The sequence below is a fragment of the Euphorbia lathyris genome, chromosome 1, assembly GCF_963576675.1.
Source record: "Euphorbia lathyris chromosome 1, ddEupLath1.1, whole genome shotgun sequence".
NCBI classification, from domain to species: domain Eukaryota; kingdom Viridiplantae; phylum Streptophyta; class Magnoliopsida; order Malpighiales; family Euphorbiaceae; genus Euphorbia; species Euphorbia lathyris.
Window position 1 is genome coordinate 102,831,348 of NC_088910.1, and position 13,229 is coordinate 102,844,576.

The 13,229-nt window shown below is 35.0% G+C and overlaps 1 protein-coding gene across 3 annotated transcripts; it reads right to left on the reverse strand.

The window, feature by feature from the left end:
* Nucleotides 1-1,201: 1,201 nt before the first annotated feature.
* Nucleotides 1,202-12,109, reverse strand: LOC136209375 (histone-lysine N-methyltransferase, H3 lysine-9 specific SUVH6-like). 3 transcript variants are annotated; one of them, XM_066000829.1, is made up of 3 exons: nucleotides 11,976-12,109; nucleotides 4,700-7,655; nucleotides 1,202-1,649 (listed from the first exon to the last, which is right to left on the reverse strand). In XM_066000829.1, the coding sequence occupies exon 2, from the start codon at nucleotides 7,612-7,614 to the stop codon at nucleotides 4,726-4,728; it is 2,889 nt and encodes a 962-aa protein (XP_065856901.1). In that variant the 5' UTR covers nucleotides 7,615-7,655; nucleotides 11,976-12,109; the 3' UTR covers nucleotides 1,202-1,649; nucleotides 4,700-4,725. The 3 variants fall into 3 exon arrangements, with proteins under 3 accessions (XP_065856901.1, XP_065856909.1, XP_065856894.1); XM_066000837.1 differs by lacking the exon at nucleotides 11,976-12,109 and adding an exon at nucleotides 8,830-8,890; XM_066000822.1 differs by lacking the exon at nucleotides 11,976-12,109 and adding an exon at nucleotides 8,418-8,557.
* Nucleotides 12,110-13,229: the final 1,120 nt, after the last annotated feature.

A 13,229-nucleotide genomic window follows, 5' to 3' on the forward strand; every position in this document is an offset into this window, starting at 1 on the left:
TGATTTGTAATTACGCTAATGTGATAATTACAAATCAATCAAATAATATATTTCCTAAACAAGATAATTACATATCTAATGAATATTTATCGATAAATGAATAATTTATTAATTTATCGATAAATGAATATTCATTTATCGATAAATAAATAATCTCGCTTAATGAATATTTTTTCCCGGTTCCAAACATATGCATTTATAGAGGTTTTATTGTATGCCTCCGAAATAATTGCCAAAGCCAGTCTTGAGTCGTGCAACCCAGCCATCACCCCTGTCGACACTAAACAGAAGCTTAGTATCTCTTCCGGCTCAGCCTACCATGACCCCACAGAGTACCAAAAATTGGCAGGTGCTCTACAATATCTGACACTCACCAGACCTGATATCTCATATGATGTTCAACAGATTTGTTTGTTCATGCACGATCCCAAGACACCTCACATGGCTGCCCTTAAACGAATACTTCGGTATATTAAAGGTTCCCTTGATCTCGGCCTCACCTTAATTGCATCTTCTCTAGGTCAATTGACATCTTACACTGATGCGGATTGAGCGGGCTGTCCTGACACTCGTCAATCGACATCAGGCTACTATGTATTTCTTGGCGACAATCTCATTTCCTGGTCCGCCAAACGACAGCCTACTATATCCAGATCAAGCGCAGAAGCAGAATATCGTGGAGTTGCAAATGTAGTGTCTGAAACATGTTAGATCCGCAACCTTCTGCTTGAGCTCAGCTGCCCTATTCAGAAATCCATTGTCGTCTATTATGACAATGTCAGCGTCGTCTACCTCACAGGTAATCATGTTCAACACCACAGAACCAAACATGTGGACATGGACATTCATTTTGTTCGAGAACGGGTTGCCAAAGGAGAAGTCTGCGTCCTACATGTTCCTTCTCGGTATCAAATCGCTGACATTTTCACCAAAGGACTACCCCTACCTCTTTTTGAAGATTTTCGAAATAGTCTTAATGTTCGGCCTCCGAACATTTCGACTGAAAGGGAGTATTAGAGTATATTATTTGCACTTGTTTGTATATTCAACACACAGCTAAATTCCTTATATATAGCCTAGAATATAAGATCAGTCTTTAACTACAATGTAATCACATATTATGTATATATTTGATTTACACATAAATAACAATTACTGAACATTTCACATTATTACACTATTTATTTAATAAACTATTAAATAATCATCATAAATTATCTTATATACCACCTGCTCTCAAGGCTTGTTCGCTCTCAAAGCTAACTTTGACATGTAAGCGATTTTACTCACTCATGCTCAAATATAGAAAATGATGCTTGATAAAAACAAATCTATAAAGCCTAAAAGCCTTTAAACGGAAACAAAATAATTGTTTTGATAAAGAAAACGATGGACTTGGCAAACTATTCTGATGCTACAGAAACAGCCAGCATAACAGTGGCCCATGTTTCATCATAGTTCACTGCATCACACTATTCATTAAAGTGTCTCCAGGAAAGGTCTTTTGCAGATGATGGTTGATTACAAAAATTTAGGTCCATATTATACTCAACTAGTGGTCCTCATCTTTCATCCTTTAGAATCTTCTCCTTTCTTTTTTTGCCTAGTGGATACCTCCAGCAAGCACGCAAACCCTCTCCAAAATTAATCTGCACAATAAACATGTTTTATTAGGCTTCAAGGCTAGAGAACAGACAATTTGCGCTACGAATATTCCTAAAAACTAGGACTTACTGAATACTATTAGAGTTAAGCATGGATCTTAAATATGCTATATAAGATCGAATATCTAAGGAAAAGAATTCAAAATCAGACCAAACTGTTGACTTTTTTTATCGAATTAGTCGAATTTGATCAAAATTAATCAAAATTTTATTTCAATTTTATTTTTTTTCCTGAGATATTCAGTCCAATCTAGTATTTCCAGGATCCGAACCCAACCCTAGATACTATTTTCAATTATCAACTGATGTGGCAATCACATCTCTTTATATAGCTTTGAATGTTATCCGAATAAAATCGTTCAACTTTGAATTTCTTATAACCTCAGGAGACATGTAATCTAGGTAGCAACCACGTGTCGCTTCAATCAGTTGTAAAAGTTAAGTATTGTTGTTGTGGCAGCTCAATCACTTTTACATAAAGCCAACTTTGAATTTAATCTCAATAAAATCATTCAACTTTGAATTTTGTCTTATTCAACTTTGAATTTTGCGTTAATAAAGTTACTCTAAAAAATTATGGAGCAGTTATTCCTGAAATAATAGGGGCCACTGTTTCTCCTTAGAACCTCAAGAGCCATGTAATCCAATTGGCAGCCACGTATCATTTCGATCAGCTTTTAAATACTGCTGATGTGACAATCACATCACTTTTATACAAAGCCAACTTTGAATTTTATCTCCATAAATTCAACTTAGATAAAATCACTCTAAGAAATTATATAGCAACGATTCAATGAAATAGTAGTGGCATTCACTATTTCTTCTTAAAACCTCAAGAGCCATGTAATCTAGGTGACACTCTCGTGTTTTAAAGTTGAGCATAGTCATTTAAGGCGCACTAAGACGTAAAGAGGTCCTGGAGCCTTGGCACAAGGCGCACAAAAAAAAATCACAAATTCATAATACTAGTCACAAATAATCACAAATAGTCAAATACCAACAATAAAACCATAAAATGCACGAGTTTCTAGTCTGCGATGGGCTACTGAGCTCGATGAAAAGCATCGATACTTTGTTTCTACCCTTTTCTTTTATTTTCTAAACTAATCTCAGCCAATCATCTTATTTTCAATCCATGGCTGATAATAAAAGAATTTAAAGAAACCCAAAAAACCCTAAACAGCCCTAACGAAGTCAAGGCGCGCTAAGGCGCACGCTTGGCTGACAGCGCCCGCCTTTCTCATCCAGAAGCGCTAAGGCTAGAGCCTTAGCCGAGGTGCGCTTGAGGTGCGCCTTTAATAAATATGAAGTTGAGCATCGTTGATGTCGCAGTCACATCATTTTTATACAAGACCAACTTTGAACCGTCTCAATAAAGTCATTCAACCTTGAACTTTGTCTAAACAAAGTCCCTCCAAGAAATAATGGCAGCCACATGTCGTTTCGATCAGCGGTAAAAGTTGACTAATGCTGGTGTGACAGTCACGTCACTTTTCCAGTGCCTTTTTTCTCTTGAAGTCGCCAAAGTGACTTAGATGAGATAAAATTCAAAGTTTGATGATTTTATTAAAATAAATTGAAGTTGAGTGACCATTTTAACAACTAACCAACGATGCATTTAACTCTATACCTCGGTTAACATAGCATTATTCATTTTACATACGTTTGAAATTTGTAATTTTAACCGTTCGAAAGCAGTTTTTTATGTGTAATGTGGCTATAAAAAATGTAAAACCCTTATTTCGAACCATAAAAAAATATAATTTCAACCATAGATGAAATAGATAATGCTTTTTAACTACTAACTAATTTGGCAAACAATGGCCAGTGTAACCAAAAATGGCAAACAATGGCCAGTGTAGCAAGGAATAAATGATCAGAGATCAAATGTGTCTAAATAAAAGAAGGGTTAAGGTGCAAAAATACCCCTAACGTTTTGGGCCAAGAGCAATTTTACCCCTAACGTCTAAAATGGTGCAATTTTACCCCTAATGTTTGTAGCCAAGAGCAATTTTACCCCTATGTTGATAAATTGGGTCAATTTCAAAAATAATTCATCAAACTGTCTTCTCGGTCATGAATCTGATCATCTACACTTCACATGTGCGTGATTTCATCTACACTTCACATGTGCGTGATTTTATCATTAACAAATCATAAACATATGTTGGGGTTGTGAAAAAAAATAATAAAAAAAATATACTGTTTTTTGTACGAATTAGACAAAAAAATCAAAAAATTCACCGAATTTATAAATATTAATCTTCAATTCTATTATTAAATTACAAAAAACATGAAATCCTTTTTTCAGAATGAATTGATATGCAATTGGTGCAAAATAATGAACAAAAATATATGTGTTTTATAATAGTGTCCGAAATTGACCCAAATTACCAACGTTAGGGGTAAAATTGCTCTTGGCTACAAACGTTAGGGGCAAAATTGCACCATTTTAGACGTTAGGGGTAAAATTGCTCCTGACCCAAAACGTTAGGGGTATTTTTGCACCTTAACCCATAAAAGAACAAAACAAGTACACCAAAAATAAAAGATCAAAAGCCTCAAACCAATGCCAATGTCAACAAATTAAAGATGTTTAACGAAACACTCTGCTACTTTTTTCAGATGTAATATTCATGGATCACAATTGTAATAAGTATTCAAAAATCCCATCATGCAATCCAATATGATCCAATTCTAGGATAAACTTCAAATCCAATCCTACAAATATTTTGGAAAATAACAGGGTCTGACTCTTGGATGATGACAACAACAACAACAAAGTCTTAGTCCCGAAATGATTCGAGGACGGCTAACATGAACCATCATACAAAACCGTGAAATCAAGTCATGTCAGCGACATAAATTCTCTCCCTCCACTTCGTCCTATCCACTACCATATTTTCCTCAATGGTCTGACTCTTGGATACATAAAGAAAATATTAAGTATTAAAACACATGAATCATGCCACAGAAACATATAGGAAAGCATGCATATCTATATAGATAGATAGTTGAAAGTGAGAAAATATTACCTGCTGCTTCTCCTGAGTCGAAAGCTTCAATACAACCTTCCTGTGCATTCTGAAGAACCACAGTAGCATTCCTTCTTCTTTATACTGCCATCACTATCATGAACTTGATCTATTGTATAATTGTAATGATAAGTCAACTCTTGCAGGGGAGGAATATTTTCAGCAGCAAACAGCATAATATGTGGAACTCTCTTGTCCCCGTGATCATATAGAACATTTTGAGCGTACAGATTTGGGGAACAACTGTGGTTTATGAATCTACCCACATTTCCATACTTAGCCGCATCAATGGTGAAGCTACTTTCCTCTAACATTTCATTAGAATTTTCATGTGTCTCAGGTACTAAGTTTGAGAATCCATCCCACAAAGAACCGTCAGTGTAGCTATTTCCTATATCAAATAAGTATTCATCATTACCCTTCCGTTCCTCAGCTTCCTTGTCCTCAAGGAGCTCGCCCACATACTCGCAGATGAAGCTTCCTGAAGAAATTGAATTTAAAGATCTCACACCCCATCCCCTTGACTCAGTCTTGAAAATTTCAAGCTGAAATTTGATACCATGTTGGCTGACCTTATTGTAGCAAGAAGGAGGGCACTTACAAGAAGGGCCACACTCATAGACTAGGGATTTTGCTTCAACAATAGCCCCATTACGGTTATATGGGATCTGTCCTCCATTCTTTGCCACACAAGAACACTTACCAGTTTCAGAGCATTCTTGAGTACAATCACAGCCTCTTGGAGGAACAGGTCCGAACCTTTTAGGATATATCACACGCTTTATGTATTCAAATGGCGGAGGTTTCTCCTCATCTACCATGTTCACAGCACAAATAGGAATTATCTCTTTCCCCTTCGATATATCATCCACGCAAAGGCCCTCTCTTATTTTGAATTTTTTGCACTTCTTGATCACCTTCCAAGCAAGTTCTGGTTGGCCTGGGATGCGAACCAACTTAAACTTAAAGATTAGTTTTTCATGTGGCCCCAATTCTTGCCAACACTGTTCCACCAAATATAGCCCATCATAGACATATATCTTTGTTTTCGCACTGGTTGATTCAGACACTCTCATATCACCACGTATAACCCTTACAGGATTCTTTGTATCCGCACTATTCTTCAAAGCAAGATTTCCTCGTTCAAGTTTTTGGTCTTCAGGTTCCTTCTTTCCATTCATCACGTTACCTCCAGAACCTGTATATATTAAAACATCTGAATCGTCCATATTATCGTCATAGCCACCAGATGCAACAATACTTATTGCAATGATACGTTCTTTGTCCTCTTTGTCCTTCGCAGAATCTATACCTCCTTGCATTGGGCGATGAAGGCCAATTATATGAAGCTCCACCCTGTACTGAAACTCGTCGCCAACTTCAACTCCTGGAACAGGCCCAATAATTTTGTTCAAGTTGACAAATTTCCCTTTCTCTTTAAGAATACCTGCTGCAACAAGATCAGGCCTCTTACTGTTCTTCGACTTTGTCTCTTCTTCTTTAACAACCTTCCTATAGACAGCATGGTAGAGACGCAGTGTTTCTCGGACTTTGCTTCTGGTAACAGAAGCATCATTTGCATCACTTTTACCACTTGACCTGATGGGACAAGGAGGAAGGGTCACATCAAAATTTTGTGATCTCCTAACCAACTGCAAGTTATCAGATTCCCCAACATGCTCACGTTTGTCCTCCACACCCTGTGCAATATTCTCCATAAATTGATAGGCCTGACCACCAGACAATAAATTCTTTTTCTTCTTCTTCTTCGCCTTTATACGAACTCCTCCAGAGTTCTCAACATCATTTTGCTTAGCCTTCAGAGAAGCGTTGGGATGTTCCTGCAATATGAGAGATTTTGTTTGTTTGCTTTCAATCATTCTACCAGACAACTCATTAGGTTTATGGGGATTTTTCATCCCCATCCAAGGACCAGTTCCTGCAGCAGCAAGACCCAGCACAATTGGGCAGTTAGATGCAATGTCTAAACCAATGGCCTCCAAAACTTTAACGCTGTCTCCCATTTTCTTCAGAACATTGTCTCCATTTTGAGCATCCTTGTTGTTCATCAGCTCTTGACCCCAACTCTCTCCATCTGTAGAAGCAAGCACATCTGCATTTTCATGAATAAGAGGTGCAGCATTTCTTCCACAAAATGGAGGAAAATCTCTGACAGCTGAAATTTTTCTCCGAGGAGGATATTTCAGTGGGAAAATGTGATCCCCAGAAATAGGGACATCCTTCTTATGTAATATGTTGGGCACATTAAGTGTTTCATGTTCTAAAGATTTTAACTGTTCAATATCCCCGGAATTACTCAAGCTATCTGGAACTCCTGGAAATGACACCTGGACAGGTTCAATATTAACTGGATTCCCATTTTCGAGCTCAGCAGGAGCCACTGGTGCTTCTACTTTGGATTCAAGACTATCTGATTGCCTGGGTATCTCAGTAGAACCCGTATTTTCTAATGCCTTTGCTGGTTGGGAGTCAATCCCATTTCCAGATGGAATAAGATGAGCTTCTACCTTAGATTCTGCATGATTCATATGCCCAGGTATTATTGCAGGACCCAGATTTTCCAATGCCCTTGGTGGTTGGGAATCTATCCCACTTCTAGAAGAAATAAGGCCATCTCCTTCTGCATCACCATTCCTCACTAAATCACCTGAATTCTCAACTGTATTGATACAAACTGCTTCGTCTTTTGGTTCTAAAGAGATCCTTGGGGCACGCGGACCACACCCAGGTGGGAAATCCCTAACTGCTGAAACACTCCGCCACTTATACTGCAGACCACCACGAGCATCCTGATGACCATTTTCCATTGGCAATCTTCCTAATTTCCCCTGAGAGTTACTGATAATGACCACTTTTGTTGACTCTCTTTGCAGGGTGTTGTCCACAAAACCCATTCCAACACATCAAACAATTTGATGAAGCGCCCAGAGAGAACCTAAATAGAAACAGCAGTGAAGAATTTCATCCAAAATGAAACGAAGAGTCTTTTGTGATTTAGAATACTAACAAAAGCCGACAGATAACTTACAATTTTACATACAAACTAGAAAAAAAAATGACTTTCATGAAGTTTACAACGCCTTAGTGTAAGAAAACAGCAATTTTAACATTATTGAAGGGTATAAAGTAAAATATTGATGTTCTGACTCCATAACTTTATGTGATACCAACATGATTAAACTACTCTGCTCATCATCCACATATTTAAACAAATCATCATCAACATAGAACACAAGTAAATATTAGGGTTAAAAACCTAAAGCAACGTATAATGAAATTAAACAGCTCAACAATCTGACCAAATTTGCGATGTAGTGCTCAAATCCTCACTTATGCTAGAAATACATGTAAAAGTGTGCGCCTCATCACAACCTACAGACTCCAAGGTCCAAAGAAATTTAAAAAAAGAAAAAAAGAAAAATAGTATAACATTCAAATGAGTTCTAAAATTTTATCAACAAACATTTGAATGCTAATACTTAGAAGCACACAACGAAATACTCAGTAACATGATAGTTACCAATATATTTTTTTGGACAATAACGAAATCCAAAGCGGTTTAACTGAAAATTCGCGACGTTTGGTTATCAACAAAAATGGACGATCAGAGAAGATAGTATAAAAAATCTAAAATCAAAAGAGAATGACAGATGAAGAGCAATAGATTATCAGTAAGGAAAAGTAAAGAGTGTGCTACCTTTCGTTCTACAATCGACGGACGGACGGATTATCGGAGCGACTGGAAAAGACGAAGAACAATTGAAGAAATTACAAATATAAAGTCTTAAATGGTGTGTTACCGTTAGACCTGGGCATGGGCATGGGTCGGACAGGGCTCGCACAGAGACTGTCGGGCTTTCCATAAAGCCTGCTGAGCCCAAGCCCAGTCCAGCCTGTATGAAATTTAATCGGACTCGGGCTGGACTCGGATCTGAGATATGAATCCCAAATCCGCCCGTCCAAGTCCATCTGTATATTTAAAAAAAATATAATTAAAAAATTAAGAGTTGATTTTGTGTGTAAAACGAAAACAAAGAAACGATTGGTAGAAAACACAGAGAAACAAACGAAGAAAACGAAAACAGAGAAAAAGATAAGAGAAAACAAACCGCGTGAAGGATGCGGCGGCGGTGAAGGAAGGCTGCGGTGAAGGAGGGCGGCAGTGAATTGTGTTTTGTATTTGTTGTTGTGTGGCGTTTGAGGAGAAGAGATTAGGTTTACAAAACCTTAAATATTTTCATTTTTCTTATAAAATTATATTATTAAATTATAATTAATATATATATATATAATTATATAATATATTTAACAAAAATATATACGTTAATCGGGCCCGGCCGTCTCGGCTCGATATAAAATGTGTAAAGCCTAAGCTCGCCCAGTTTTTGACGGGCTTAGTCCTGAATACATTTTCATGTGTCCAAGCCCGACTAAATGGGTCTGGGCCGGGCGGGCGGGCTCGCGCGGCCCATGTCCAGGTCTAGTTACCGTTAGACCTGGGCATGGGCTGGCGAGTCCGGCCGGCCCGCCCAAGCCCAGGCCCATTTAACCGGGCTTGGACACATGAAAATGTTGTCAGTCTCGGTCCGGCCCAAGCCCGTATAAGCCCACTAAAAACTGGGTAGGTTTGGGCTTTACAAATTTTACATCGGACCGCCCGGTCCAATATAACATATATATATATATATATATATATATATATATATATATATATATATATATATAAATTATTATATGATTCAAAAAAAATTATTATATCATATAAATTATAATATAATTTTATAAACATAAATATAAATATTTATAAACATGATTTGCATGGAGGAGATTAAGGTTTGTTGAAGTTTTTATTTTAACATAACATTACTCTTTTTACTTTTATTTCTGCATTAATTTTATTTTATATGCATAGATTTAAAAAGCATATGTATTGAATATTTTTTGATATTTAATAATGATGTTCTGTAACTTTCAAAAAAAAAAAATAATGATGTTCTGTATTTTTTGATATTATATAAAGTGTGATAATTGTACAAATTTATAAAATAGTATGTATTTCATTATTTCTCATGTACAGTATTTTTAATTTAATTGTATTTTTTTAAATATATATGAGCTTGGATGGGCGGGCTTGGGATTCATATCTTAGGCCCGAGCCCGACTAAATTTCCTGCGGGTTGGGCTGGGCTTGGGCTCATCAGGCTTTATTAAAAGCCTGACAGGCTCAGCCTGAGCCCGGCCCATGCCCAAATCTAGTTACCGTAGGCTAAAACGCGATGTTGTCCAGTACAATCATGTCTTTCTCAATCAAGTAAACGGTGTTGTATGAAAAATATTGGTTTCAATCTCTACCCTAGATTTAAATCATGATAGATCTAACGGTAAATAATCAAATTCATTTGGTTTTAGTGTTAACGTGAACACAACCGGTAATATATATATCTACAAGGAAACCTTAAAATTATAAAGTAAATCAGTATTTGACACGACAAAAACCTGAAAATTTCATTAAAGAAAAGATAAAGAATTCCAAATGTCTAACCTCAATTGCTTGCAAATTTTATAATCTATCCAACTTCAAATCTTTTACTTTTACGGTTTATTTTGAAGAGAAAGAAAGAAATTATATTCTCATTGGATTAGCTTTATATGTTTATATTTATTATAGTTTTTATCTATTTTGTCGGATTTTTTTATCCGTCTGAAATGTATTTGCTCTCTGTCATTTTTTCATTTATCTTTTTTCGGATTTAGGAAGAGTGGAAACGGTTTATCTTGTCTGTAGATCAATAAATCTATACAGTTACATTAAAATAAATGATTTTGATCTGAATGTTCGGAATGGACTAAATGCTGAAAATTTGATTACAGTTGCTTTTTAATGGATTTCGATTTACGAAAAATATATATTTTGTTGTTGTTTTTGTGTGGTTTTTATATCTTTTATGAGTTTTTTTCTCTCTTTGTAGTTGTTTTAATCTCTTTGTGAATCTTATAAGGTTTTATTCCTTATTGTTTTCTTATTGTACGTTGTTTGTTAATCCAATGAAGATACAAGCATTTCCATTAGAAAAAAACCTCAATTACCTCCGATAAAGAGTTGAATATATGAGGAAGAGGCTGAAATGATGCTTTATAAAACAAAAATAAAAAACAAATCAAAGAAAGAATCTAGTATACATGAAGTTGGAAAATCCAAAAGAACTAGGAAGAAGAAGGTCAAATACGCCTTAAACCCTAGAATCAAACGTGAAAAAAGAAAAGACATATGTTCATTAAACGGTGAGCTCAAACAAAACAATATGATATGAAGATTTACTTGGAATTAGAAATCGATTATATGCATTTGTATTTTTTTTCAGACGAGAGTAGGGTTGTGCATTATACGGTTTGAAACCGCAAAACCAAACCGAACCGACACTGTTCGGTTTTTCGGTTCGGTTTTATTATTACACGGTTCGGATTCGGTATGTTATTTTGGTGAATATCGGTTTTCGGTTCGGTTCGGTTTCTAATAAAAACCGAAATAACCGAACCGCACCGATTAGTTGCTACTATGTCGTTTTATACATGTATGGTTGGAAAAAAATTCTAATTCTTCCTAAATTTATACACAACACCTATCTAATGATAACACAACCTGCTAATTTTTTAATTTATGATTCTACAAAAAAAAACATTTAATATAATCATTAAATTCTAATTTAACATCTATTTACTTTAACTTTGAATTTAATATAACTATTAAATTCTAATCTAACACCTATTTACCTTAAAAAAATATTTAATATAACCATTGATTTACGCTCTTACTTAGTATATGAATTAAAGCTTTGTGTTTTTTAGATTATTTGTAAAGTTTTATATTAAATCGGTTAATTCGGGAAAAACCGAACCGAACCGAAAAAAATCGGTTCGGTTCGGTTCGGTTTATGTTCTTACGTCGGTTCAATTCGGTATAAGATTTTTAGATATTTCGGTATTCGATAAGTTCGGTTTTAAACCGATGCACAACCCTAGACGAGAGCATAAAAGAACACAATGAGATAAGGACTCTTTTCAAGGAACTAAAATATCCACCAAAGAAATCTCAATAGAAAGTGAACAATGAACAATGGAAAGTGCATAATGGAAAAAAAAAATTGAGTGAAATGAAGAAAGTAGATGAGTAAAAAAATTAAAGTATAACTCTAAAAAATGCTAAAGTGTACACTGAAAAGTGCACAAGATTGCAAATCTGATTAAAGACACCTACCATGTGTCTTCAAAGCATGTAGAATCGGAGATGATGAGAGCGGTGCATGAAAGCAAAAATCGCTCCCTTCCTGTTTCTCGCTCTTCCTAAACAAAGCGCAGCTGCACAACAAAGAGGAGCTATGGCAACCCTATTTCGAAAGTGACTACCTATAAGGTATTGTTTTTTTTGTGGAGGCTTGACTATAATTGAAAAGGATATGGAAGTATAGTTTGGTAAAAGCAGCATTCCAAATTGATTTTGAAATTAAAATTGTACACTTTATGATCCACTTTTATACTACAAAAGAACGGTAGAATCTATGGTTACTTTATTTTTATAAAGTAACCATTGATTTGTTTTTTTATATGATATTTAATGGTTATTTTGTAAAAATCACTACAAAAGATATAGATATATCTATGTAAAAGGTGAAACAACACCATCTCTATATTTTGCCCCACACTATTCATGTTGGTATGTAATTTATTTATTTTTAAAAATAAAATCATTTCTGCAATACTTTTCTACTCTATTTCCTCTCTCAAATTAATACTTTTTTATGTAAATCTCAAATTAATATTAAAAGAGTTATAATCAATTAAATTGGTTTTTATTATTTAGTTTTTTCTTTTCTCATCTTAATGGCAGTTACTAGTATTATTAATGATAATTGAATAGTCATACGTTTTCTTAAAGAGAACATACATTCAAAATGCTTTTTTTATGAATAATATTCAAAATGTTTAGATTTATTATGAATTGCATTGTTATTAATATCCAATTAATATTTTTTCACTTTAATTAAATTAATATAAATAAAGTTATAATAAATTAAATTGGTTTCATTATTCAATTTTATCGTTTTTCAATCAAACGTTTGGTCATTAATGTATTAAAGCATCTCCAACAGCCTCTTAAGTTGACTCGTAAGTTAAAATTTGAGGAGGGAGAATGAAAATTCATCTCCAACAGTCTCTTAGTGGCTCCTCAAATCACTAAGAGCCTCTCCATCATCTCTATTAATAGAAAGTCTCTCTCCACCTCTTAGTGCCTTCTAACTTCATTTTTTTATTAATAATTTATTATTGATGTGTCTCTCTCCTCACACTATTGGTAATGTAACAATAAAGAATAATCTTAATAATAAAATAATAAATAAGAAGTGAATATAAGGAGCATTGTTGGAGATGATATATTTTAGCCACTCTTAAATCACTAAGGGCTTGATTGGATGAAGGGTAGGGAATGGTTAATAAAGGAATGGTAGAGAAT